General features: G+C 34.6%; 1 protein-coding gene across 3 annotated transcripts in view; it reads right to left on the bottom strand.

Moving 5' to 3' along the window:
• The window catches only part of LOC150105627 (sodium-coupled monocarboxylate transporter 1-like), a 91,993-nt gene that overhangs the window by 4,373 nt on the left and 59,714 nt on the right, over positions 1–27,906 (bottom strand). For all 3 annotated transcript variants that reach the window (XM_090394950.1, XM_090394951.1, XM_090394952.1), the window contains exons 4-14: positions 18,265–18,332; positions 17,897–18,051; positions 17,649–17,789; positions 3,043–3,172; positions 2,747–2,835; positions 1,747–1,862; positions 1,314–1,381; positions 1,043–1,129; positions 703–869; positions 469–569; positions 120–229 (exon numbers count right to left, since the gene is read on the bottom strand). In XM_090394950.1, coding sequence (XP_090251076.1) covers positions 120–229; positions 469–569; positions 703–869; positions 1,043–1,129; positions 1,314–1,381; positions 1,747–1,862; positions 2,747–2,835; positions 3,043–3,172; positions 17,649–17,789; positions 17,897–18,051; positions 18,265–18,332 — 1,232 coding nt within the window. The remainder of the gene's footprint in view (positions 1–119; positions 230–468; positions 570–702; positions 870–1,042; positions 1,130–1,313; positions 1,382–1,746; positions 1,863–2,746; positions 2,836–3,042; positions 3,173–17,648; positions 17,790–17,896; positions 18,052–18,264; positions 18,333–27,906) is intronic.

The raw sequence follows: 27,906 nt of genomic DNA, 5'->3' as shown, positions 1-27,906 counted from the left end.
TTCCAGTGTGTGTGTGTGTGTGTGTGTGTGTGTGTGTGTTCAGTATCCGGATTAATGACCCGGAATACCACCCCTTCACCTGATTATCACGTAAAACTCGAGACTAGTGATAAACTTACTCTCTTATCTCCTAGGCCAGACCGCTTGCTTCTTAGGACCGCGATTTTATAGCGCAATCCCTTGACTAGAGGAGATATTAAACTAGGATCCACTTCTTCTTTTGAACAGCCTATAGAAAAGAAAAAAAAAAGAAGTATTATTAATTTCAATATAAGATTATTAAATCATTGCATATATGTGTTGTGGAAAAATATAACTTTTATTGAGTTATCTGTTTATCTGTCCACAACATAACTCATATTTATAAAGTTATATTATTAAGAATTATAAAGTAAAGTGTTAGGCAAAACATGACTTGAACGTCTTAAAGATAAGTAAACAAGGGAAGTTGAGTGTGGAGGTACTTACCTGTACAGAAACTGACCACAATCCCAATAAATACAGTAACGATGCAACCAATAGCACTCAACCACAAATAGGACAGCCGATACAATACAAAAGTGTCATCGCTGAAAGTAAGAAAAAAAATAACCACTGTGATTTGGGTAAACCAAACATGTAGTAGACATCTGAATTTATTATAAATGAAATGGGTTATTGTAATATGAGACTCACTTAGATTAACTAAGCAATGTAACTTACTGTTCTAGAACGGGAGAGACAGTGGTTAGACTGTAGGTGAAATTGTACAAGGCCTCGCATCCGTCTACCGAGATGGGCGCTTTGGGATAGTAAGGCTTGTTCACAAAAGCTCCCATTCCGATCCATAGAGCAACCACAAAGCCGGAGAGAAGCCCGACTGCTGCGCCCTTCGAATAAAAAGAGGATCAGTAAAATGTAATTTTAATAAACACACGCAAGTCATAAGTTTATGTAACGTAGTCTCTTCAGTATACTCTGGGAATGCAATGATGGTAAAACTAAACTCAAATGAAAAAAAAAAAATATATTCTACAGAAATTAAACGAATGAAATTGCTTACCGGTGTGGTCACGAACGGAAAGAACATTCCTAGAGTGAATACTCCTAACATAGGCCCTCCTACCATACCATGAATGGTGAGAGCTGCCTGTAAGAAATTGATAATTAAAAAGACTACATAATTTATAAACTAAATTATAAGTATGCAGTATTTAGCATTGCAGATATTTAAGTTAGGCCCGAATATTTTAATACAAACAATACATTCGCACGGATTCACGATAGATATTACAATATCGAAAAAGGTAGAACAATACTTGGAATGCGGTTACCTGAAGAACTCCACCAAGTTGTTGGGCGACAAATACAAGTGCAATGGCCACCAGACCGTACGTCATCGCTGTAAAATAACGGGAGGAACATTAATTTTTCATTGTTTTAAATTACTGTATACAAAAAATTAACATATTCACATACTCGATTTTTTAAATCAAAAATTGTTCGTATAACGGAAGCATATATTCCCTCTTAAAATATAAAAGTTTAACTTTTAAAAGTTATAAGTATTTTAACATTTAGTGGAAAATTGAATTGTTTTTATTCTTGGCACAGTTGAGATTCATATAATTAGTTCATGATAATACCACTAGGTGCCCCATATATTTATGAAAAGGTGTCTCTAGTGTCCCAGCTTATCAGTGCCACTAAAAAGTTACAAAGATGTACTTTAAGGAAAATAAAATAAAAGAAGGATAGAAGACCTACCTAGGACTTTGGTGATACGAGTGGCCCACAATTCACTGATGTCTTTTTTAATGTAGGCTTTAATGAGATCTTCCAACGTCACAGCAGCTAACGAATTCACTCCGGATGACACCGTGCTGGAAGGCAAACGTATTGATTATGATTCAATAGATACCATCTGCAAATTTTATTTTTTTATTGCATTTCTGAATATATTACCGAAGTAATAAGTTGTGGGCTCGTGATTACAGCGAGAACATGGCTTGAATATGCATTGTCATCAATAAATACAAACGGAAATAATTTTAATCAAATTAAATCAATTATGGTACAAAAAATTATTGGTTCATACAGCGTTGCCCTAACTTTCAGTACCCCTTTTAAAATTTTTGTAAAATAATATTTTATTATTCAAACACGAATAATTATAAAGGTATTTATTTTGTAACATATTTAAAATTTCGAATTCTTTAATTTTTCGCATGTTATGTATATCTATATATTTTGTATATGATAAAACACTTAAATATTTTGTGACTACTGCAACAAGGTGTAGCATTATCAGATCTTATATTTCTATATTCTAAGGCACTTTTTACCGTATCAATCCACCTATATTTTGGTCTTCCTTTGGGTCTTTTCCCTGCCAACCTGACAGAGAACACTTGTTTTGCTAATCTTTCCTCGCCCATTCTGCTTAAGTGATCCATCTGAGATTAGCTCTGCTAACGCATTCCTGGATGCTGACAATGTCAAGTTCTTTCCTAATGTCCTCGTTTTTAATATGACATTGCCTTTTTATTTTACATTTATATTTTTGTAATAAATAAATATTTATATGGATAGAGCCTCCGTAGCTCAGTCGGTATAAATATTTATTTATTACAAAAATATAAATGTAAAAAAAAACTAGGAATTTTAAAAAAGTGCCTCGTAACCCCCAAGGATACGCGTACCACACTTGGGGAAACACTGGATTAATAGATTTTTTTTTTAATTAATTGGTGTATAATTCACTTACCTGAGGGCGCCACTGAAGATTCCTGACACAAACAGTCCCGGAAGTCCAGGAAGAAATCCTAATGTTTCCATTACAAATCTAGGAAACAGCTGCAAATATAAAGGAAATGATAGTCAAAGAAATGCAATTTATACTTTGCTTGTTGAAAAGGAAATGAAAAAAAAATGAACACCTTTTAAGCAACGCATCAACGATATGTTCTATAAGTAGCATTTCATTTGACTCAATTATATCAACTCGAAAGATATTTAGATTGCACGAACTACAGGACAAGGGAACTAAATTATGAACTGTACCTGGTCTGGAGCATCTATGATTTTAGTGGCTATGGGATCGCAGGTGTGATAGAATGCGTAGATGACTAAACCTGCTAGACTTGTGATCAGAATCAATATTATCAGCGCTGGTAAGTTGATCCAAATTGCTCTATAATGAAAATGATTCTTGTCAATTACACCTTATGACTAGAAGATATTTAAATTGCTACAGAAATATTAATATTGATTAATTTCGCTGTTAATGTTTTACCTGTATTCAGTTATAATGAGTTTTATACTACAACCACAATAAAATAAAATAAAAATGTTGCATTTTGGCTCACAGTTCAACTAAAGTTTGAGCTACTGAAAATAGATGGCGCCACTAACTGTTTGAAAAAAATAATGACCCAAATAGCAGGTACTCACCCACCATCAGTTGCAAATATTGTGTTATTTTCCTTATAGCTTAATATTTATAATTAGAACTCCACGTAGAAGTTTCAAACAGATGGAAACGAATCAAATCACTCCACTCTTTCTTTTTTTGCTTCGCTGAAACAGTTTTCTATTTGTATTATGTAATGAAATACACTGTTGATAGTGCAAAAGCAAATCTCTTTGTTCGTAAAATGTATGACAGCAATAAAAATTCAATTAGGAGGAAAAGAGAGAGAGAGAGAGAGAGAGAGAGAGAGAGAGAGAGAGAGATGAAGTTTTCCCCCATATTGTACTAAGTGCTGCTGCACTTTTATGAAGTTTGAAATAAATTCAAGTTACTTTGCTTGATAATGAGTCGTTATTTCCGTAGTATATATTGGTGGTAACCAAAGTGTGCTGCTTGTCGAATGATCGTCATTATAGTGATATATAAAAAAAAAAACATTGCATATGGATTTTATATTTTACGCGAATTTCTTTAATCTATTTGCGCAGTAACCAGATGTTACGTCAGGCGAATCATATGGTTATAAATGCTAATGCAAAGTGGATAAACACCTATTAGGTACAATACAATTGTGAATTTCAAAAAAAAAAAAAAAAACTAGAAGAAGATAAAAATGATCCTAGTGAGCGGTTGTACCTTCTTTGATCTTTGAAGAAACATGGAACTCTTTCTCGCTAACAAGTAAAGCTTTTTAAGAAGATTTATACTCTCACACTTTAGGAAGGCGCCGAACATGGATCTTTTTAATCAAAGAGCAAAGAAGGTACAACCGCTCACTATGATCATTTTTATCTTCTTCTTTTAATTGGCATAAAAACTTATGTCAATTAAATTTCCTTATCAGCTTTTCGTATCCACTGGGACCCAAGATATTAAATTTTTTTTTTTTTTGGAAAATAGCGAAGTTTCCGGAGCTTGATCCACCTTTATTTCGAATTGGTTTAGTATTATTCTAAGGCCTAAATTATTAGGGGGAGACCACATTCTTATCAGGCTCCCCCCCGGGTGGCAGATGGGGACACCCAAATGCGTTGCTCTGAATAAAGAATAAAGAGCCATGGACCAAAGGAAGGAACCTAGCAAAGGCAAGGCAAGCTGGCTACATTATTATGCCAGTAACTTCCATGAGCCGGTGAAAGTCTACAAACCGAGATAGTGCTACTGCGTACGGTACAGCTGACGCGCCTACTCAAAGACACATAGAGTAGGTGAGAAATCAGCAATGTGGTCAGCAAAGGACGTGAAACACACACCCATCCTCAACATAAGATCATTATACGACCTGGAAAATTGCAATTAGTCCAGGAAAATTTAAAGACTGAAATGGAATGTTTTAGGTTTATCAGAGACACATTGATGCGGAGATAGATTCATGTATTTACCAGAAGGACGACTATACTTCTCAGGAAGAAAAGATAACATACACAGAGAAGGAGTTGTATTATTAACTGAAGAGAAACTTACACACTCAGTAATTGGAATAAAACTAGTGTCTCCTAGAATAATCACACTCAAATTTCAAGCAAAAGAAAAAGGTCAAATAATTAAAATAATCCAAATATATGCACCAGACAGTAACCATTCAGAGGAAGAAATAAAAAAAAAAAATTGTGAAGAACTACAACAGGAAAAGGATAATAGAGAACTCATGATAGTGATGGGAGATTTTAACGCTAAAATAGGACAGTTCACAGTAGACAAAAAAAGATGTGATGGGGAAATTTTGATACGGAGAGCTTAATGACAGAGGAGAACAATTACTCCACTTCTGTAAAACAAACGATCTAATGATTGCAAACACATTGCCCTAATAATAAATATACATGGACATCCCCAAATGTTAATATAAAGAACTGCATAGACTATAAACAAACAATGGAAAAGACCAGTAAATAATGTACGAACATTAAGAAGCTTTGATTTCGACACTGACCACGAAAGATTAACTGCCAAAGTGAAGATAAAATTCAACAGAAAAAACAATATCAGAAAAGAAGAAAACATCAACCTATGAAAACTAAAAGATAGCTCAAGCAAAAGTCGATTTTTAGAACAGATCTGCTTGAAATTAAAACCCTCCATCTTCCAGAACAGCGGAAAATACTGGGAAGAAGGAAAAGAAACAGTGTTATCAATTGCAAAAGACACTCTAGGTATTAAACCCAAAATAAATAAATAGTGGATAACCCAACAAATCCTAGCTATAATAGAAGAAAAAAGAGAGGCCAAGATACTTGTAAACCAACAAAACAATGAGGAAAATAGAGAAAAATACAGAGCGCTAAAAAATAAAGTTGATATATCGTGTGCAAAAAAAAAAAAAAGCCAAAGAAAAATAGTTATAAGAAAAAACTAAGAAATGCCAAGCACCCTAAAAGTCTTCCATGATACTGTAAGAGAAATTACAAAGGACTTCTCAGCAAAAGCAGTAACAATGATAAACAACAAGATGACTGAAACCGGGAATATTGAAGATATAAGAAAAATCTGGTCAAACCATTTTAAGACTTTCTTCCACCAAGGAAACAATACTACAATTCCAACAATAGAAGAAAATAATGACCACCGAAAAACTTTGCAAGAAGAAGTTAGATACGCAATCAAACAGATGAAAAACAATAAAGCACCAGGCATTGATACTATCCCTACTAAGAGGGGAGACGAAAGAGACTGCAGAAATTAGACCAATCAATTTACTGTCCCACACCTATAAAATATTAGTAATAATTATACAAAATAGATTACAAAACACCTATGAAGAAATGATAGGCATAGAACAAGCTGGTTTCCGAGGAAACTATTCAACAATAGACCAGATTTTCACATTGCACCTTCCAAGCAGAGCTCAGCTTGGAAGACCATAAAGAACTATATTGTTGTTTTGTGGACTTTAAAAAAAAGCTTTCGATAGCATCAATAGAGAAATCCTTCTTAAAGTTCTACTAGAAAAAGCAATAGATAAATATATAATATAGTTTCTGATAAAATATTACTCTAAGACAAATGCAATAATTAAAATGGACCAGTGGCGCACCCAGGGAGGGGGCCAAGGGGAATTGCCCCCTCCAAAAGAAAAAGTTAAAAAACACTAGAAAAATTTCCAAAATACTTTTCCTAATTAAAATTCAATTTTTATTTATGTTGTATCATGTTTTCTGTTTCTATACTACTTATGAATTAGGGGTCACGTAAGGTGAGAGAACCCTATAGCAGTGTTTTTCAACCTATGGTCTGCGGACCACAGGTGGTCCACAGGCTTAAATTAACCGAATAAATCTATATATTTTAATTATCAAACAAAACAAATTAAATTGAATAAGTAAGTAAAAATTATTAAAATAAAATGAATACTTAAAAAAAATAGCGGCAGAATGTTCATGGAATGAACATTCTGCCACTATTTTAATTTGTAGGCAGAATGACGAGTAATAAAAGAGGGGTGAAGTGAACAACAATACGGTTTTATTGCTTCCACCTTCCCTTGCTCTTTTGTCAGATTTGAAGTGAACATGTGTTGTCCACATGACCACATTTCAACCAATTGCTTGATTTTTATTGTTGAAGGTTTTCCTCCTTCAACCAAGGCTCAATATATCTTCAGAAGATTTTTGAAGATATATTGAGTCTATATATGCAGTATAGTTTCTGTATGAGGGGACATGTGATTCATTAATTAGTGTCGTTTTTATCTCAGTTGTCTCTAATTGCACTAATTGCACAATTGTACTATTGAGAAATATATTACACAGACTACTTATACTTTATTCACTGATATAATAAAAATACTTGTTTTTCTTGCCTCTGCAATATAGTGGCTATTGGGGGAGGGCGTGTTGTTTACCGCAGGAGCAAGTTACTATCGCCCTGCTCTGAACGTGTTTCAGCTTTTTTAATTTGCGAGGTATATGCGAAACTTTTTAATTTCTTTTTTCGAAAAGTAAAATCAGGGGTGAGAGTTATATGCAAGTAGTACAGTATATCAATTATGGATAAGTACATTGGTACCTTCTTTAAACGGAAAAATATCTCCGATGACAGTGATAATACCAAACGAGTTTGTAATGACAGTTTGTGTGTAGTTTCTGAAGAGAAAGAGATCTGTAACGAATCCACAGAAACACAGAATTACCATCAGTTGCAAAGCGATAATATTAATACGCTTAACGAAAGGAAAGATTTGCTGACTTGCTGGACACCCGACCAGTGGATCACATTCAAAGGTAATACAACTGGTTAGTTTGTAGGAACATTTTTCTGTTTTGTGACTTTTCTCCCTTTACGGTAATTAGGCCTACATTATTGTGTTATTATTCAACAATTGTTTACAGTTATGAATGTGTATATAAAGTCAATATCAACAGTAGCCTGCTCACGAACGCTGATGAAAGGGACGGGGAGGTTTGGAGCCTCCCCGGAGAGTATTCAAAAGGCAAATACAATTGGTTATTTTGTATAGGGCCCCGAAACTTTTTAGTTTAGAATTTAACCACTGGGAAAAGGTTTGTGTCCACCTCAAAATTCTGAAACAGAATTTGGAAACATTTTCCGAATAACTTTTCATAAGAAATTTCTGTGATTTCACGATCCATTTCAGGCTTGCAGTCACGAGGACGACCTTTCGTTATCGAAAAAAGAGCAGCTAATTGAGCTTTCAAGTGACAGTGGGCTTAAAATGCAATTCCGTGATCGTGGTTCGGCTCGATTCTCGATCTCGCCTTCAGTAAGAAGTGAATTTCCCGAATTATTTGAAGAAGTCGAAAATCGTCATGCAGTTTTCTACAACCCATCTTTGCGAAAAACGACTTTCATCGGTCCTTCAAATAAAAACAAAATACAGAATTCGTCTTAGCGTGTGTGCCGATCTTCGACTGAAGTTGACCAATATTGAGACAGATATCCAACAACTCTGCAAGGTCGAGAAGCTTATCCATCTCATTAAAAGTAAATATTAACATAATTATATCATTTTATTTATTTATTTAATAAAAATTAAAACTTTGTTTTAATTTTGATCCACAAAATTTAATTTTTTATCTATATATCCGGCCTGGTTGGCCGACTCTCCAGCCAAAAGGCTGCGAGTTCGAATCCCGCAGTGGGCATGGATGTCTGTGATTGTCTGTGAAAATACTAGTGGTAGTGGTCGACGGTAGACAGCATTGGTGTAGATCAGTGATGGCGAACATTTTTACCCAGGCGTGTCAAACATCTTATTTTTTTAAATATTGACGTTGTTGATGTGCCACTTGCATACATGCATTATAAATTTAACTATGTAATCATAGATGGTGACTTATACATATCATATTAGGCTATTTATTTAATAGGACATTGATATACAATCAATGAATTCATATTATACAATTAATCTAATAAACAGAAATTACTGAAATTAGTTTTTTCGTCAGAATACCAATATTTTTCAACATCCAAGGTGTGTCACCTGAAACCCTCAAGTGTGTCAGTGCTGACACGCGTGTCATAGATTCGCCTTCACTGGTGTAGATGATGATGATGATTGTAGTTGTGGTTGGTGAAGGAGGAGAGTTGTAGAGTAGGTGCCCTTCCTCGATATGTCTTTGGACTACCTGGAGATGTTATGTAATAATAATATCGACAAGCTTTATATGTTCATTGTACATCACATAGTTTGAATTTGGCACTTGAAAATGTTATATCTGTGAACAAATAAGAAATTGCATTGGCATAATTGAAAAGGTACACAATTTCTTCAATACCCCTAAAAGACAGGACGTCCTTGTTGTCTATAGTATTATAATATTAATATCTTTTATTATAATATCTTTATTTAGCTTGCAAAAAATATTTGCGTGCACCTTACCATTGTCTAAAATAATGCAAAAATCTGACAGTCACCTCTTAATTGCCCTAAATTTTGTTGATGATGTTGTAGCTCAATTAAATACCGTTCGTGAAACACCAGATTCTTCATTTAAAGATATTTACAATGAAGCATGTATAAAAGCCAATAATTTTAATATTGACATTAAAAAGCAAAGAACTTCATCAAAACAAACATTAAGGTCCAATTTCCAGCTGATTCTGTTGAAGAGTATTTCAGGAGAACTACTTCATTCCATTTATTGACCAAATATTGACTCAACTTCATTAACGTTTCACTCGGCACCGCAACATTTTGAAATATATTTTTTTCTCTTCTACCAAATGGAAAAGATGCTCCAACAGCAAGTGCAATGGAAGATTTTCGTCAGTTGTGTGAATTTTATGCAGGTGATTTGCCTTATACAAATCCAGCAATTTTGAACGCCGAATTCAAGTTGTGGTATAAGAAATTTGAAAAACCGTTTGCAATAGCTGCATGCAAAAATGCCGTTTTCTGTTTCAAAATGTGACAAAATGATATATCCTAACATCTGTAACTTATTAAAAATATTTGCAACGCTTCGAGTAACAATATGCGTCAGTGAAAGGTCATTTTCTAACTTATACCTTTTAAAAACCTATTTAAGATCTGCCATGACACAATCACCATTGAACGGACTGGCTTTTCTATATACATACATACACAGAGAGAGAGATTAATGTAACCACGACTGAAATAATTCAAGAGCTTTGTAAAAAGCAAAGAAAACTGGATTTTATTCTTTAAATAAATTTTTATAATTACTTAATGAATTTTATTTAATGAATTTTATTGAATGAATGAAATTTAACGAATTTTAGTTGAACAGATAAAAAATATTTTTAATGCAAATTCATTGTATTAAAAATATTTTTATCCATTCAACTCGGCCCCCCCCCCCTCTCCCAAGATTAAATCCTGGGTGCGCCACTCCCAGTGTATCCCTGAAAATGCTGACGGATATTAGTCAGTGAAACATGTCGGATATTAAACAATTATTTACTTGACTAACATACCGAATTAAGTCTTTAATTTATCAAAGGTTAATTTATTCAAAAGAATTTGACTCAACAATAACGATATGACAGAATATAAATACAGTATTTGTTAAGCTTGATTGCTGGCGCCATCTATCGGTAAATACGTACAACTCTCAACCAAAGTATTGAAAATAGAGGGAGCCACTAATTATTACATTCTTTTATATCAGTGTTTTATGAACTGCGCGTAGCGACCCGTTATCGGGTAATAATATTTTTTAAGTGAAATATAATAGCAAATATTAGTTTATCTCAGAAATTTCGTAGGTTTAATAGGTTCACGCCGGACAGAACAGGCTATGCCTACATCCTTTGGTTCACGGCTCTTTATTTTTTATTCAGAGCAACCCATTTGGGTTTCCCCCATCCGCCACCACTGGGGGACGTCCCGGGTAGGGCGTGGTGTGCTAAGCAAAGTAACGTGATTTTAATAAATATTTTAGTTTAAAGATGTTTATTAAAATTATATATTTTAATATTTATTACTAAAAATAAATTATTTTTATTTTCGTTGCTTTTTATGTAATTAAATTTTTATCGCTTTTGTTGTTGTCATTAAAAATTCGTTGTTTACTTAGGAAAGGTGATTCTATACAAAGGTTTAACTATTACTAATATATAAAGCAGTGTTTTTTAAACTTTTGTGACCACAATCCACAATAAAAAAACACATTTCACATTGCGACCCTGGAATACACACACATATACTATATACCACACCTTGATCGTCAGCCAAAACACCGAAAAGCGAAATCCCGAGGGTTGTGGATACTATAATACCAGACATCGTCATCATCATTATGCTCGTCAACGATTTAGGCCTAATCATTGCTTCTTCTTCTTCTCTTCTGTCAAAGAATTTCTAAACAGAATTTCCGTTTAGAAATTCCATCTAAATTCTGTGTTTGATAGTTTCGAGTTCATCTATTGTTTCTGTTAGTTTTGATCCAAGATATATGAAGTTGTCTACTTGAAGTTGAGTCTTCCCTTGAGCAGGATCTTCGAGTCTTCTCTATTCCTTGCTGTTCGAAAAAGTTCCTTATATGTTCTGCATCCCGAAATGTCTTTATTAATTTCAGCCAGGTAATTCTCGATCTTCTGGGTCTTCTTTTTTCAGTTGGAAAAGTATTGATTAGGACGTTAGGAAGTCTGTCTGCGTTTATGCGTACAGTGTGTCCAAACCATCTCAGTTGTTGTTTACTAATTTTTTCTATTATTGTATTTTTATACAATAGTTCTTATCTGACTGTGCTGTTTGTTTTCTTTTCTATCCAATTTGTTCTATTTATTTTTCTTAAGCATTTCATTTCAAATGCCAGGCAGTGTTTTTCTCCTCTCTTTTCTTAACTGTCCACGCTTCTGCTCCATAGATGACTGTTGGTATAATTATTGATTCATATAATTTGATTTTGGCCTGCTTAGATATCTTGTTTGTTTTTCAGAGTTTCTGTAATTTTTTCATGGTGATCTATCCTATCACTATTCTGTGTTTGATTGTTTCGACTTCATCTATTGTTTCTGTTAGTTTTGATCCAACATATATGAAGATGTCTACTTGTTCTATTTGTTCCCCATTTCAGGTGGCTGAGATGGTAGTTCTGTTCCTCCCTATTTTCATCACTTTTGTCTTTTGTATATTTATTGTCATGTCATGTTTTACAGGTTTCGCTTAGCGTGTTTATCAACCTTTGTAGTTCATTTGGGGTTCTTGCAATAAGGACTAGATCATCCACATATATGATATTATTTATGTTTAAACCTTGACACTGATTCCAGGCTCATTGTCTATTGCCTTCTTTACAACTTCGTCTAGATATATGTTGAATAGCATAGGGATAATGGGCATCCTTGAATTACTCCTTTTTGGATCTCTATAGGTTCTATTGTGAGTGTGTCCTTTTCAGTGGCGCACTCAGGATTTAATCTTGGGGGAGGCCGAGTTGAACTGATAAAAATGTCGGATATTAAACATTTATTTACTTGACTAACATGCCGAATTAAGTCTTTAATTTATTAATACTAGTGGTCAAGAAAAAAGGTCATAATAAATTAATTTTTGGTTAGCAAAGTTACGTACTCAGAGTAACTTATCTGAACAATAAAATGTTAAATTTTAACAGGCACTAATAGGGTTGTCGTAACACCTTTCGACGGATAATGCGAAGTGCGGTCTTTATCTTTGCAGCAGACTTGGATTCCATCGTTGATGTGACATAATTTCTTAGAAATAAAAGTTTTTTTCAACGGGAGATGAGTTTAGTCCCATAGAGAAGTAGAAAGTCTTTTCCTTCCAGGAAAAAAAAAATTCATCCGATAAAGAGAAAAACTGACCTGATAGCAAAGTCAGATAAGAACATCAGGGCATATAATGGAAGGTGGACTTGAATTAGAAGGCAGAACATCGGAAACCTGTCTGAGGAACGAAAAACAATTTGTGGCCCTGGATTAAGGACTGCACAGAGGGAACAGAACCTGAAATAAGAAGGTCAACCCAAGCTTTATCCAATCCTTCTGTGAGGGGATAATTGTGGGGATCATAGACTCACGGTGATGTACCCCTTGCGAGTAGAATGAGGTGATTAAAAAAACAAGCAACAATGGTTGTTGCTTGGTATTGAGATTGACCATTCGGAGAACATTGCCCTCTATTAAATATTAATAAACAAAATTTGTAAAATAATAATAGAAACAAATTAAGTTGAATTCACAAAATAATGAAGTACCTTTATTGCATAAAGATTCTTCGAAGAGTAAAAGATAAAAGTTTTATTACGGAGAAAAAACAGTTTTGCTGAAAGTTGATGAGACTAAGATTATACAGAGAATAATATTAATAATATTCTAATATTATTAATAAGATAATAATAATAAGAGACTAAGATTATACAGAGAATAATATCTAACGGCTTCTGTGGTTGTTTTCATGCTTTTATTTATTTTATATATATTTTTTATTTTTATATTATTTAATTTTTGGTTGTTCCATTTCAATGCACTATCATAGACTCTCCTTGATGTGTTTCCTCAGGATTAAACTAAAGACTAATAAACACTTCAGCAGCGCAGTTGGATAACGCAGAAAGGCGTGACGGACGTGACGCCTTTTTGCTTCCGTCATTTTATATATGACAAAAGGATTTTTTTTCCAATTTTTAATTGAAGATGGCTTAGTTGATCTCATATGGAGATAGCAGGATTTTTTCTCCCGGAAACTCGGTTTTTTCATCTCGCATACAGATAGATCGACCAGGGAACACACGCAATTACAGACTATTAATGGGAGGTAGATGGAATAGTGTGTTGATGATGCATAGAAGTGTGGAGTGTACATGGTGGATTAAGTAGTGGGTATAGACGGCGGGCTGTAATGTGGGGTGTGTAGTTGGTTCAGTCTTGTTAATGTGTACTCTCCAACTAGCAGACTGAAGATTCGAATCCAGTCGTATGGATGTTTTTGATTGTCTTTACGTAAGTGACGAATTTTATCGTTGGATGTAAGACTACTTTCCCAGTTATTGGAGGACACTGAAGTTGCGTGAAGTAGTTCAATACAGACTCTCCAAATTATGTAAAAATGCGAATTAAATTATTTAAAAAAATATGCACTGGATTTTAAAATATTTAAAATCCAGTGCTAATGCAATGTAGGTTATCATTTTGTTGGCGGAAGTCATAAAAAAAATTCAGTACTATTCAAAAGGTGAAGTGTGTTAAAGTCTAGTATGAAATAATAATAATAATAAATGATAAATTTATAATTAGTTCTGCGAAACGTGCGCTATCCATGAACACGTTTTATTAAATTTATTATTTTAATTTATTTCTTCGTTTTGATTCCTTTTAATTAGATAGACGCTATCATTCTGGATGATTATTCTGAGAGATAATTGTGGCGCCATCTATGAAAGAAAAACGAACACTGTGTGTAACGTCATTTTTGTTAATAAACTGATATAAAATGTGGTGTAGACCAGTGCTTCCCAAACTTATGAATGTAAAAACCCCCTTTGGAAAAATTAAAATATTTCACGGCCCCGATCGAAAAAAAAAAAATACAGACATATATTATTATAATATTTATTGTATTTATATTCAATACAATTTATTATTCAAGATTTTGAGTTTGTAAGCTTTTTTTGTGCTTCTTATCAATACCTTTGAAATGAAACTTATATGAATAAGCATACATTTATATTAATATTCATTAAGCGCCGAAATACGCAGAAGCAAAAGTTGTGAACCATCACCAATGTGTGATTTTTTCCATTAAAATATAAAAAAAATAACAAAAAAGAAATAATAAAAATTAAATAAGTTTCTTTTAAGATAAAAAAAAATCTACTTAGTCTTAAAATATTTTGAATTTGTTTTTATTATTTCACGCACCCCTCAACAAAACTTACGGCCCACAGTTTGGGAAGCGCTGGTGTAGACGACCATCTTCGAAATAGTGATGCTAAGCTAATAAACGATTTATGAACATTAATTAAAATGTATAGTACTTTTATATATTTATAATTATTTTTATTTATTTATTTAAAATTTTTATTTCAATTTCGCTTTTCAAAACTCTATCTAAAATTATCTATTTTATTTTCTTCAATTCTAATAGCAACTTATATATTGTATTACAATTTCAGATTTCAGATTTTTTTAAAAACTTTGTTTTCTATTAAACAATATTTAATATTTAATACACTCAGAACCATGCTTTAGCTATTTGAACTTGAACTTGAACTTGAACTTAATTGGTTGATGGACTGAGTCCTTGACTCTTTATCCCTTCATCTGGATTTTAGATTGTGGGTGATGAGATTATTGTGGGTAATTTACCCGCTCATTGTGAGCATTGAGGCTGTATCAGCTTTCTCTTGCGATGGAGGATTTCGGTTTTTTATGTTTGAAACGATCTGAGGGCTTGTAGTCCGCTGCCTGTCGAACTAGCTGATTTGGGTGATTATCCGTGATTGTGAAGAATTTCTCTGCAATGCTTGTCATGTAGGTCTTAATATCTGGAAGATTGGCTTTAGCTATTTGAGTTTAGTTTAATTTCAAATGATTATAATGGCAAGGATGCAAAGATTAAGAAGGTATCCGATTCCATATTGAAATAACTCAGCCCAGGTTGGATTAAATTCATTAATCAATTAATATTGATTGTCTATTATTATTTCTTCGTGAATTGTTAAAGATTTTCTCTTTCCCCTTAAAAATAAATGTTTTACAGATATATATATATATATATATATATACATGCATGTTACACATGTGGTAATAGACTGTAGATGGCTTTGTACATTAGTGGCCAAAATTGTGGAAACCTTTTGGAAAAAGTGTATTTTTGAGGTTTGATGGCTCACAACACCACTTTTTTGGAGGGTAATGCCATAAAAGTATATATCAATGGAAAGATAATTTAATCAAGAATGTAATGCAACAACGTTTGTTCAATTATCCGTATTCTATAAAATAGCCAAATAACCAGAAAAAAGAAGCACAACTTGCTTAGGTTGATATGAAGTAGCTTTCCTTCATTTGAATGTAACCAATGAGCATGAGTGTTTAGAGAGCCAATCAGGTGTCAGTTTTTTTTTTGGCAATGAGCCAATAAGGTCATAGTAGAATTCAGCTATTGATGTCTTGTATTGGAGCTGAGAGGAGGACATTTGTCAGTGTGTTATGTGATTGCTATCAAGTTGGTTGGTTTTTTGTGTTCTTTCATTTAGTGAGCTTGTAAAACGTAATAAAATTAAAGAAATGGCGCAAAGAGTTGACTGGTCACCCAGAAAGCGATGTAAAATAGTACTATTAAGTGAACAAGGCTACATTATGAAGACATTAGAAGAAAAATTGGTGGAAACTTAACCAAAGGTGGCATTTCTTAATTTTTGAAGAGGTATAAGGAGACTCAGTCACTACAAAACCAAACTGGTAAAGGCAGAAAGAAGTGCACAATAGCAAGTGATGATAGAAGAATTGAGAGAGACTGTGCCTACGTGACAGAAGAAAATCATCTGGGTGTATACAAGATGAAATGGCGCAATACAATACGAAGTTGAGTGCAAGGACTGTTCGGCGCAGACTGCAAGAATTTGGTCTAAATGCTATAATTCCACGAAAAAAAAAGCCATTTTTTATCTCTCAAACAAAGGTTGAAAAGATTAAACTGGGCTAAAACCAATGTTAACTGGACAGCGGAACAATGGGACAGTGTTATTTGGAGTGATGAGACCAAAATCTCCCTGTTTGGTAGTGATGGCATAAAATACGTAAGGAGAAGAATCGGAAATTTGAATCCTGATTGCATTACACCTACTTAGTGTTCTGATCTGCGGTTGTATGACATGAAAAGGTGTGGGCAGAATTTGCGTGATTAATGGGAATATAAATACCCAAAAATACATAAATGAAATACTTGAGCCCAAACTGAAGCCTTCCGCGCGTGATCTTTTCCAAGACAATGAAGCATTTATATTTCAACAGGATTCAGCTCCATGTCATGCTGCTGCTGTGTGCAAAAAGTGGTTTCAAGATAATCATATTCCACTGCTGGAATGGCCTGGGAATAGCCCAGACCTTAACCCAATCGAAAATCTATGGAGCCGACTAAAGAAACTTGTTAGACAGAAGCAACCCATCAATAAAACCCAATTAATAGAAGCAATAATTCAATCTTAGTTTCAAATTATAACAGCTGCAGAACTAAAAAACTTGGTTCACTCCATGGGAAGGCGTTGTAAGGCCGTCATTAACGCTGAAGGTTACCCAACTAAATATTAAGTCATATTGTGAGAATTTTTGTATGTGTCTCATTTTTTCTGTGTTTCACTTTTCTTCTTTATAACTGCTGTTCTAATAAAAAATCCTTCATAAAAGTTATTGCATTACATTCTTGATTAAATTATCGTTCCGTTGATATATAATTTATATTACTCCAACTTTATATATAACTTGTATTTCTCCAAAAATATTTGTGAGCCATCAAACCTCAGAAATACACTTTTTCCAAAAGGTTTCCACAATTTTGGCCACTACTGTATGTTGATGGTAGTGGTGTCGTTGTGGTAGTATTATGTAATACTGTAGTTGGAGGACTAAATACGGGAAATGGTGAGTTGTGTATAGGGAATAGAGTGCCCTTCTGCTATGTGTGTGTTTGGACTCCTTGGATGTGTCACATAAAATAATAATAATAATAATGCATATATATATATATATTTTTTTTTTTTTTTCTGCGACCGTAAGGCTTTTAACATGAATGATTTGAACTTACGCCTGAGCTCCTCTGAGAGTAGCGATAGTGAGATAACGTTGAACCATTGCTTGATTGGCTGCATAATTTCCCATCCAGGTAAAGTATCCACCAATCACTAAAGCCCAAAAGGTGTGTCTGACAGTTGGATTCGTATCGAAACTAAAGAGAGAGAAAAAAAAACAATTTCATTACGACAATGAGTTTGAACCTTCTAAACAAAAGTCTCATATTTAAAATAAAAGATTTTTTTAAGGCTAAAAACTTACTTAAAAAATTCAATTCTTTGGCCTTCTGTGCTTCTCTGCCACACTACATCCATTCCTCCTAAATCATAAGCACCTTTAAACACTACAACAAACATGGCTGCGTACATAATTAGAGACTGGAAGAGATCGGTCCAAACTACAGCTTTCATCCCGCCCTGCACGTGGATAGAACAGAAAAGACGTTAATCCTTGAGTACAGTCACAAATCAGACCTTCACACAATTATAATTGTATTTATTATTAGTCACATGAAAGCACGTGAAATTTTTTTTTTTCCCTTATGAATTTAATTTGCTTTGATCTGTAATATATACATTTATAAGCAAAGATAAATCTAGGAAAGATATAGAAATAATTGAATAACTTACAATGCTGGTATAGAAAGTACACACAAGACCCACTGAAAGGACGGAGAACCAAATACTGAGCCCAGTTACTGAAATAAATTATACATTGCGTAACTTAGATGGTATTAATTATAGGTATCATATGATAATAGCATTTAATATAATTTCCCTCCACCTATCGGTGAAATCAATATGCTCATTGTTTGCAGATTTACTGGATCATTTTTATGTCGACTTCAAAGCAAATCTGAAATATCTGATACGGGACGGTTATCAAAGTTATTACTCTGAACCAGATTGAGAATTGAGTGTTTTATTCATAAATTTCTATCACATTTTGTATCATTTGTTTTCTGTAAAATCGTATTATGGTATATTGTTTTAATTCAGAAACAAATAAGAACTACAGGGTGTGATTTCCTTACTGATCGCCAAATGACTACTGCAGTTAGTAGCTTCTTCGTTGGGTTCAAGTGAGGTAGAATGTACATTCACATTTGATTTCAAAATTTTAACCTAATTGAGTTAGAATGCCTTTTTTATTTTTAATAATGGAATTGTTAATACAAATACTGTGGACCAACATCAGATATTACGCGGGAAGGCGTGCCAAAAATGACAGGAGAAATTGCTCAGAGCCAAATGGTTCTCCACTATGACAATGCCTCTGCTCATTCTTCATTTTACATGCATCCATTTCCAGCTCAAACCTTCACGATTATTTTTTCGCTCTCCTCAGTCTCCAATACTGCAGCATGAGAATTTTTTTCTTTATTATTTCAATATGGTACCGAAGGGAGAAAAAGTTCTCAAATCTTTATACAATTTACTTAGAGATCAAAGTAAAGCTGAAGATCACACCTGGTGAAAGCAAGCTTACAACTTCCAAGGCAAACGTCAATTTTCGGAGTCTTCATCCATCCAGAACATCAATTTTGATTAGTTTGATTAGTGATCAAACTTGTTTAAAAGTTTGATTACTGCTAGATCAGATCTTGTCATAAAAGAAAAATCAACTCGTTCCTTTCAAAAAAAAAAAAAAGTTCGGTATTTAAATCCATTCACAACAAATTGGAAGAATTCTTCGAATATGTCCAAAGCATAAATAATTATTTCTGGGTTGAACGAAACTAATTGCCTGGTAAACGATAAGCAAAGTTACATTATCATTATTTTCAGTGAAAAAGAAACTGAAAACTAATTAATATAAAATTACGTGTCATATTAAATAAAATACTATTATTAATATTTTAAATTAATTTTACAAATATAAATTTTGTAAGATGATTTTTTTTTTTTGAAACACCAATAAATTATATTAAACACTAATCTATTATTATTAAACGAGGAGAAAGCTTGAGAAATTAGGTTGGTGGAATCAATCGCCCGTGAGATGCGGTGATTGATTCATTCAATCCAATACCCTTGGAGGGTAATGGGTAGCAATGTTGTAGCTAATGAAGCTCTAACTGAGGCTCGGCTATTGCTGTTACCCTCCTGCCATGATCAGAGCTTTAATAATAGCTCAATAACCTTTACCCTACACGCCAACTACAGATAACGGGGAAGATGAAAAGCATTCTTGCTTCGCCCCTTTAAGCCAGTCCTTATAAGGACTATAAGGATAAGGCTTGAGAAATTATTGGCTTCTCTTTATGTTTGGTCAATCCTGCGTATAATATAATATAATATAATAGTGTGACAATTGACATTTATGTCTTTAGTGGTGAAGCAAGATGCTTTTCATATTCCCCGCTATCTGTTGTGGTTACAGTGAGGGTAAAATTTGTGAGTAGTTTGCTCGCCCTGAATGGGCATGGAGATTATGCATCGCTATAGGAGGCTAATATAGCTTTTGGTCTTCTATATTTGAATATGTCCGTTGCCTCGTATGCTGCAGTTTGCTGAACCAAATCGTTGGGGTGTGTGTGGACGCCTTTAGGAAAAACTTGGATGCTAAGGATTGTAGAAAAGAGAAAATATAGGGAATATTTGTATCTCTATGAAGTTGATTGTTTCTAACATACCACGGGATGTTCAGAATCATTCTCAAGCACTTGTTCTGCACTCGTTGTATCTTGATGATGTTAGTATTAGAGGTGTGGCTCCAGGTTGGAGAGGCGTAGGTGATTATAGGACGAATCGTCATCTAGCACAGCTGCCATTTGATTCTGTTGCTGAGCTTGCTATTTTTATTAATTAGCGGATAGTTCTGAGCTATGGCTTTAGATGCCTTTGTGCAAGCAGACTTGGTGTGCTGATTGAAAGATAGCTTTTTTGTCGAGAATTACACCCAGGTAATTTGTTTCTGTCTGCCAGGGAATTTTAGTATTGAATAGTAACACATCTCCTGCATGAGACATTGGCCTTTTCAAGAAAAGAACGGCTGAGCTTTTCTGGGGGTTGACTTCCAATCTCCATTTGGAGAACCAATCCTCCAGTTTTAGAAGGTTTTCTTGAAGCTTTCTGGTAATGAAATGGGGTCGGAGAGAGAGAGAGGGATCTGGTTAGTATTGCTGTATCGTCCGCATACAGGGCCAAAATAGAGGACATCGGATTGTGCGGGATGTCTCTACTGGCTCCATTGCTGGAGCCAGTAGAGATCCCTGCGGCACTCCAGCAAAGATATGGCGCTGGGACGATGTAAAACCGTTGATTTTGACTTGCATTGATCTATTCTGAAGATGTAAATGAATTAGATGAACCATTTTTAGTGAGGTACCGGCTAAGATAAGTTTGTGTAGGAGTCCAAAATGCCAGATTTTGTCAAATGCTTTGGATAGGTCTAGGAAAACAGCTTCTGTGCACTGGCGCCAGTTGTAGCTGGTGGTGATGTATTCGACAATTCTGTGGATTTGCTTGGTAGTACTATGGTGTTGCCGAAAACCAAACCGTTCTTTAGGGAGGATGTTTAGGTCATTTATTGAGGTTTGGAGTCGTGAGAGGATGACCTTCTCCGCAACCTTATCCAGATTGGAGATGAGACTGATTGGACGATAATTTTGCGGTAGGTGTGGTTCTTTGCCTGGCTTATGTATAGGAATTACATCAGCCAGTTTCCAGGTGGAAGGAAAATAGTGCAATGTTAAAATTGCATTTATTATACTGGTCAGGTGCACTACAGCTTTTCGAGGCAGCAGCTTGATCACCCTGTTTCAGATGCCGTCTGGTCCAGGATCTTTATTGTTCTTAAGTTTTTTAATAATATCATATAATTCAACAGGTGATGTAGGTGCAATATGGTCAGCACTGGTATCTGGGAGATTTAATGCATGTCTGACCTATCTGTGGATTTCGTACAAGTGATTGAAATATAAGTTGTTATAAGAAGGTTTGGACTGCTCCTCTAGATTCTTTAGTGTGGCTTCTACCTTATCTGCATCCGTGTGGACCAGGCCCTGGTTTGAGATTATGCGGGGGATCTGTTTTTATTTTTGATGTTTCTCAGTAACCCCCAGATAGAGTGATCAATAGGTGAGATAGAGGCTAACATTTTATCGCAAACTTGGTTTCTATGAGTTTTAAGTACATCTCTTATTGCCCCATTCAATCTATTAAGAACTTTTTTGTCCTGAGGAGCGCGAGTGTTAATAAAAATCTCTTCCTAGCTCTGTTATTCTCTCTGATCAGGTCCATAATATCCTCAGGCAAACGATCAGTCTTGGGAACAGGTTCGTGGAAGGTTGCAACCGTTATAGCGGACTTAATCTCTTGGGTAAGGCTAGTCATGCAGATTCCACAACTTCTGCTGTGCATATGTCCAATTTGATCCCTAAGTGCTTTAGACAATCTCTCCCACGATATGCCTGAATGAGAGGGAGGAGAGAGGAGACAGGCATTCTTGTTCTCTCAATTGCAGTAGAATTGGGTTGTGATCCGATGACAGCTCGTTTAGTGATTTAAGGCTGTACTGTAGTTTAATGTCTTGCAGGATAGCTATATCCAGGATGTCAGCAGTGCCAGACGTATTGAGATGAGTTGGTTCGGTAGGTCCAGCCACAACAGCATAGTTTGATCCTGTGTAGCTGGAAAGGATGCGACCATTTTTATTGGTAGATTTACTGTTCCAAGCAGGATGTTTTGCATTGAAGTCTCCAGCGATGACGACCGGTTCTTTTACTCCAAAGCTGGCATCCAGATCTGAGGTCAATAATGTCTTTAATGGAGGGGTGTAAGCAGAAAAAATTTTAAGGTTTCCAATTGAGTTTGTGAGGACATTAATTCCTGTGATTTCGAGGTTGGTGGTTGTAGGGTTGGTTATTGAATGATGGCTGATATAGTTTTTGATAAGGGTGGCTGTACCTCCACCTCTATACCCAAGTCTGTCGTTGCTGTAAATCTGATATCCTCTGCAAGCCTCAGGTGAGTTTTATTGATTAGAAATATATCTGGGTTATATCTATTATTGAATTCCTGGATTTCTATAACACTTTATGTTTGATACCGTTGGCATTCCAAGCGATAATCCTAAGCGAATCTGGGGCGATCTTTTTCCTATGCATCAGAGAGTGCAGACAGCCCGAATATTTGATTTTATATTGAGGTAAAAGGGACACAGCCCGAATAAACCCGAGCAGCGAAAGCTAACATCGTGGCTCCGTTGGATTTACATATAGCTTTATCCGGTTGTTCAGCATCTTTATGTCAATAAATTCAGGATATTTAAAAAAAAATAGAATATGATGACTAGTGAAGAGAGTGTGCATCTTACAAGGCCTCCGCAGCTCGGTTTGATAATGGCGATGGTTTTTGTTTGAAAAGACTTTTATAATAGCTTTTCATTGGAAGGTGAGTTAGAGACATCAGTGAGATGTAGTTGGAAAGCCTTCAGTGTGAGATCATTTTTCTCAAGATATCGAAACCCGTCGTTGTATTGTTCGATTAATGAGTCTAAGACATTGATGTATTCGTTGGTATCACAGTTTTGTAAGGTTGCCAGTTCAAGAAAACATTCCGCTAAAATTACAGGTATGACAAGTAGAGTTTTGAAAACAAACATCTTTCTCAATGCGTGAACATTCTTCCACATTTAATACATTGATTTAGTTTTGTCTTGGAGACAAACATTTAGCTGGTTTTGTTTTGATATTAAGTCACATAAAATGCTGAATTTTTGCATTTTTATGTGACTTAATATCTCTTTGGAAAATTCCCAAGGTTGATTTAGTTATTTAAAAATATTGTTTTTGTAGTGCTAAAAGTTTTTCCACAACTTTTCCTTGAGACAACCAGCGTACTTTAGAGTACTAAGGAAGATCCAGTTTGAAGCATATAGCGAAACTGGCGGTGCATTTGAAGCATTCGCTCGTATATATGTTGAAAAGTGGATGTTGGATGGTTATATATTTGTTATCAACTGGTCGAGTCAGTGGATTTCTGAATATCATCAATTTTGTCTTTTCTGAGTTTAGGTGTATGGAGTTTTTCGTGAGCCAGTCTTTGATCAAATTTATGTCATGTTGCATATTTGTTTGGGCTATGCTTGCGTTATTGTGGATGGATATTATTGCTGTATCGACTGCGTATTGGAATATCTTACCTTTGAGTGGTAGCTGATTAATATCGTGCGTGTAAATGTTGAATAGAGTTGGGGAGAGTACAGCTCCCTGTGGTACTCCAAAAGTTACTGGTAGTTCTCTGCTTCGATTTGATCCGATACGTGTGATATGCTTTCTGTTTTGAAGGTAGTTTGTAAACCACCTGTGAAGAGGCCCGTCTATTCCAACATGCCTCAACTTTTCTAACAAGGTTTGATGTGTGAGTGTATCGAATGCTTTAATTAGATCAATAAAGACTACCATGGCAAATTTGTTTTCGGGTAAGGCGGTATTAATTGCGTCTGCGAAGTCTTCGAAGAGAGATGTTGTTCCGTTATTTTTCTGAAAACCATATTGTGTTTTGGGATAATATGAAAGGTCTCTGTGTATGCTGTGAGTTTCTTCAGTATGATCCGCTCCATAATTTGATTGATAATTGGTAATGTTGTTATGGGTCTGTAATTGCTGATTAAATTTCTTTTTCCTTGTTTGTATATGGATGTGATTATGGCGGTCTTTAGCATACTTGGTATCTGTCCTGTTTTAAATATTTTATTTATTAATTTTAGTAGGATAGGTTTTTATTAGTAGGACTTAAACTAGTTAAAATTTTAGTAGGACTTAAACTAGTTGCATGTTGCTTTATATCTTTAGGTCTGATACCATCAATTCCTGTGCCTTTGTTTGGTTTGATTTGATGTATTGCAGAGAGAAGTTCCTTCTTTTATGGTTGGGAACCAAAATGTCTGTTTTGATTGTGGTCCAAGTGGAGGGTCACGTTTTGTGATTGGGGGAATATTTCTGTGCAGTTCTTGGATGGAGTCTGCAAAGTATTGGTTAAAGTCATTTGCTAGTTGTTGGATAGGTTTTGCGCCTTTCATGAAGCTTTTTTTTATGGTTTCGGAGACGGTGGTGTTGGGAACAAAATCTAGCATCTCATTGATCAGATGCCAGGTTTGTTTCATGTTGTTTTGTGCAGAGGTTAGTTTGTCTCTGTAGTAGCTTCTTTTTGCATTTCTGATTTTTGTTGTAAGGCGATTCCTTGTTATCTTATATTAGTTTTTAAAGCTGTGTTATTTGGATATCGCTTTAATTCTTTACATAAAGCGTCCTTTCTGTGTATTTCTAGGATTAAGTTTTGTGTTATCCAAGGATTTTGTGTTGTTTTTGAACGAATTCTGACTTTCTTTGTAGCTTTCTTGTATATTTCCTCCAGTGTGAGTTTAATGTTGTTGTATAAGATATCTGCTGAATCTGATGTCAGGTGTTCCCAGTTTGTTTTTCTTATTTCGTGGTTGACTATTTCTTCGTCTATTATTGTTTTCTGTCGCTTTTCTTCTGTGGGACATTGCATGGATATTGTCTTGGTGTGCAGGTTTAGAGCGGTGAAGTAATGGTCTGCTACTTTGCACTTTATGACTGATGCAGTATAACTGTTTGGTGGTGCTCGGACGTTTATATGATCTAGACATATATCAACAGTATCAATAATTATCCTTAATGTATCTTTAAAAAAATAGATCTGGCACAAAGATTCTGTTAATGTAATACAATGAAATAAAATCAAGTTATCGGAAGTAATATTACATTTTACCTTCCGATTTTACGGACTGTAAAAAAGAAATAAACATCAGGATTGCAAAGGGAAGAATAAATATCTGAAGGCGATGGATAACATCTGGAAAAGTAAAGTGATCAGCCATCAAACAAAACTAAGAGTACTGGAAACATGCATCTTTAGCAGTGTACTGTATGGATCTGAAACGTAAGTAATAAATAAGAAATCAAGAAAAAGAATTTTGGCATTTGAAAGAACTTGTTACAGGAAGATTCTAAGAATAGGATGGGTACAGAAAGTCACAAATGAAGAGCTCTATCGGAAGATACAACCAAAGGAGAATCTAATGCAGAAGATTATAAAGCGGAAGCTGCAATTATTTGGACATATCTTCAGAAAGTGAGGATCGGAAGATAAAGACATTCATGTTTGGTATTATGGATGGTATGAACAGAAGTGGTAGATCATACAGAGAAATGGAAGAATTGATAGACGTTATAAAGGACTGGTGTGGAATGGGTGTACAGAAACTGCGGCACTGTGCACTGGACAAAGAAAGGTGGAAGAAGATAGTGAAGGGGCATCGGACACCAACGGGCAGTGAGCCCATGGTTCGTGATGATGATGAATATTATATTTTGTATCAATGCAACAAATCCTTCACGCTTTCCTGTCATAGAGCAGCACCATCTGTGCATACGCTTGCTAAACTACGCAAAGTAAGCTTTGCTTTCCGACATTTATTTTCTTTAAAAATGTTAAAAACAACAATTCCACGTGTTCTACCCATGAGAGCAGCCCAAATGAGTAGTTCCTCATCGCATTGTAAATCTGTATTTATAACGCGAATATAAAATAAAACTTGTGCTGAGTCAGTAATATCAGTGGACTCATCTAGACCAACCGGAAAATAAGTATTTTTGGCAAATTTTTTAAAGCTGTTCAGTAAAATTGACAGCTAATTCATATTAATTCGTTCGATAATATTTCTTCTTTAAATAAATACAATTATTTGTAGCATGTAGTACTACAGCTCTCATGTTTAATGAAATACTCTGTTAAACGCAATTGTTCAGCTAGTTAGAAAACGTGAATATAGCAACACACGTGCTAAACTAAACTGTATTTTTCAAATCGAAGTAATATAACATTTTGCTGAGCACTCGTAGTGGCCTCTAGCGACGAAGTAATATAATATGATAGCGTGCTAATCATTGAATAATGGATAAGGATATAATTCATTAAAATACACACCGTTTTGAGAATGTACAATTTGCAAACGATGAATATATATAATTGACAAAATACCCGAAAAGGCCCCACCGAATTCGTTCGTAGTCTCATAACCATTAAATCAATTAGAATATAATCTTGGTCATAATTAAGTTAACTACATGATCTGTGGTTGGTATGCGATTATATAAATTCTCGTCCGTCTGTTGCAATTCTAATGATGTGTTTACATCTGGGATTAACTAGTAACAGAACCTTAACGCCCTTATTTGGCAGATTCAACTTGCAGTCATGACATAGCCCTACACTCATTCCGAAAATGTACCGATGATGGTCAGTCGACCGAAACGGTTCTCACCGCGTTGACTTTCTCCCCTGCCCCATAAGTAAAACCTTCCCCCCCCCCAAAAAAAGCGCCCTTATACACAATAATATATATATATTATTGTTATTATTATTATTATTATTAAAATAAACCCGGGTTTCCAATTTATTCTTCCCGCGTCGACCCCCACGCTTCCCCCTTGTTATAAACAACCTTCAGCAGGAACATGGATTTTGAAGACATCCTAGTGCCCCCTCTTTTATTCTGCTATAATTGGCTTCAATACTCACCCATAATACCCTAAATATATATATATATATATATATATATATATAAAATGTTTGAGTAAAAATAGCCAATGGATTTAAAATAAGGGTCACTCCTAAACAAAAACAGGCTATAATAGCCGTAATAATAATAATAATAATAATAATAATAATAATAATAATAATAGTGTTTAAAAGGAGTAGAATGGGAATTTTACCAGAAACAATACAAGTAACTGAACTTTTAATTAATAAAATTATACAGAGTTAAGTATGACAATGGTAACAGTGGGAAAAATGTATTGATCTTCATAGGAATTTAATCATTTGGCACAACAGTACATATATTTGAAATGCTTATTATTATGAGAGAAAAAATGATTCAGAACTATTTCTCTGTTAGCGTTAACAGAGTAGTCAAATGATTCAGAACTATTTCTCTGTTAGCGTTAACAGAGTAGTCAAATACTCAATGACCAATCTAGGGCTAATTCAGACCATGCAATGCATTTTAGTGAGATTTGGAGCCAAGTATATTCATTATCGGAGATGAAACGTTAGCTAAGACTATTGTCTAAGTTTAACAGCAAATCCACTTACCTCCTAAATAAAAGTTTATAAGCAGTGATTTGACTAATTACGTAAATTTATTAATTAAAAGAAGATAAAGATAAAAGAAGAATATATATTAATTAATATATATATACATAAACGTGGTTATCACATTCAGTATTCAATAAACAT

Source organism: Typopeltis vanoorti, chromosome 6 (assembly GCF_054136105.1).
Source record: "Typopeltis vanoorti isolate ZY-2024b chromosome 6, IOZ_Tvanoo_1.0, whole genome shotgun sequence".
Lineage (NCBI taxonomy): Eukaryota > Metazoa > Arthropoda > Arachnida > Uropygi > Thelyphonidae > Typopeltis > Typopeltis vanoorti.
The sequence above is the reverse complement of the archived record's forward strand: the minus strand, read 5'-3'. Positions and strand labels throughout refer to the sequence as shown.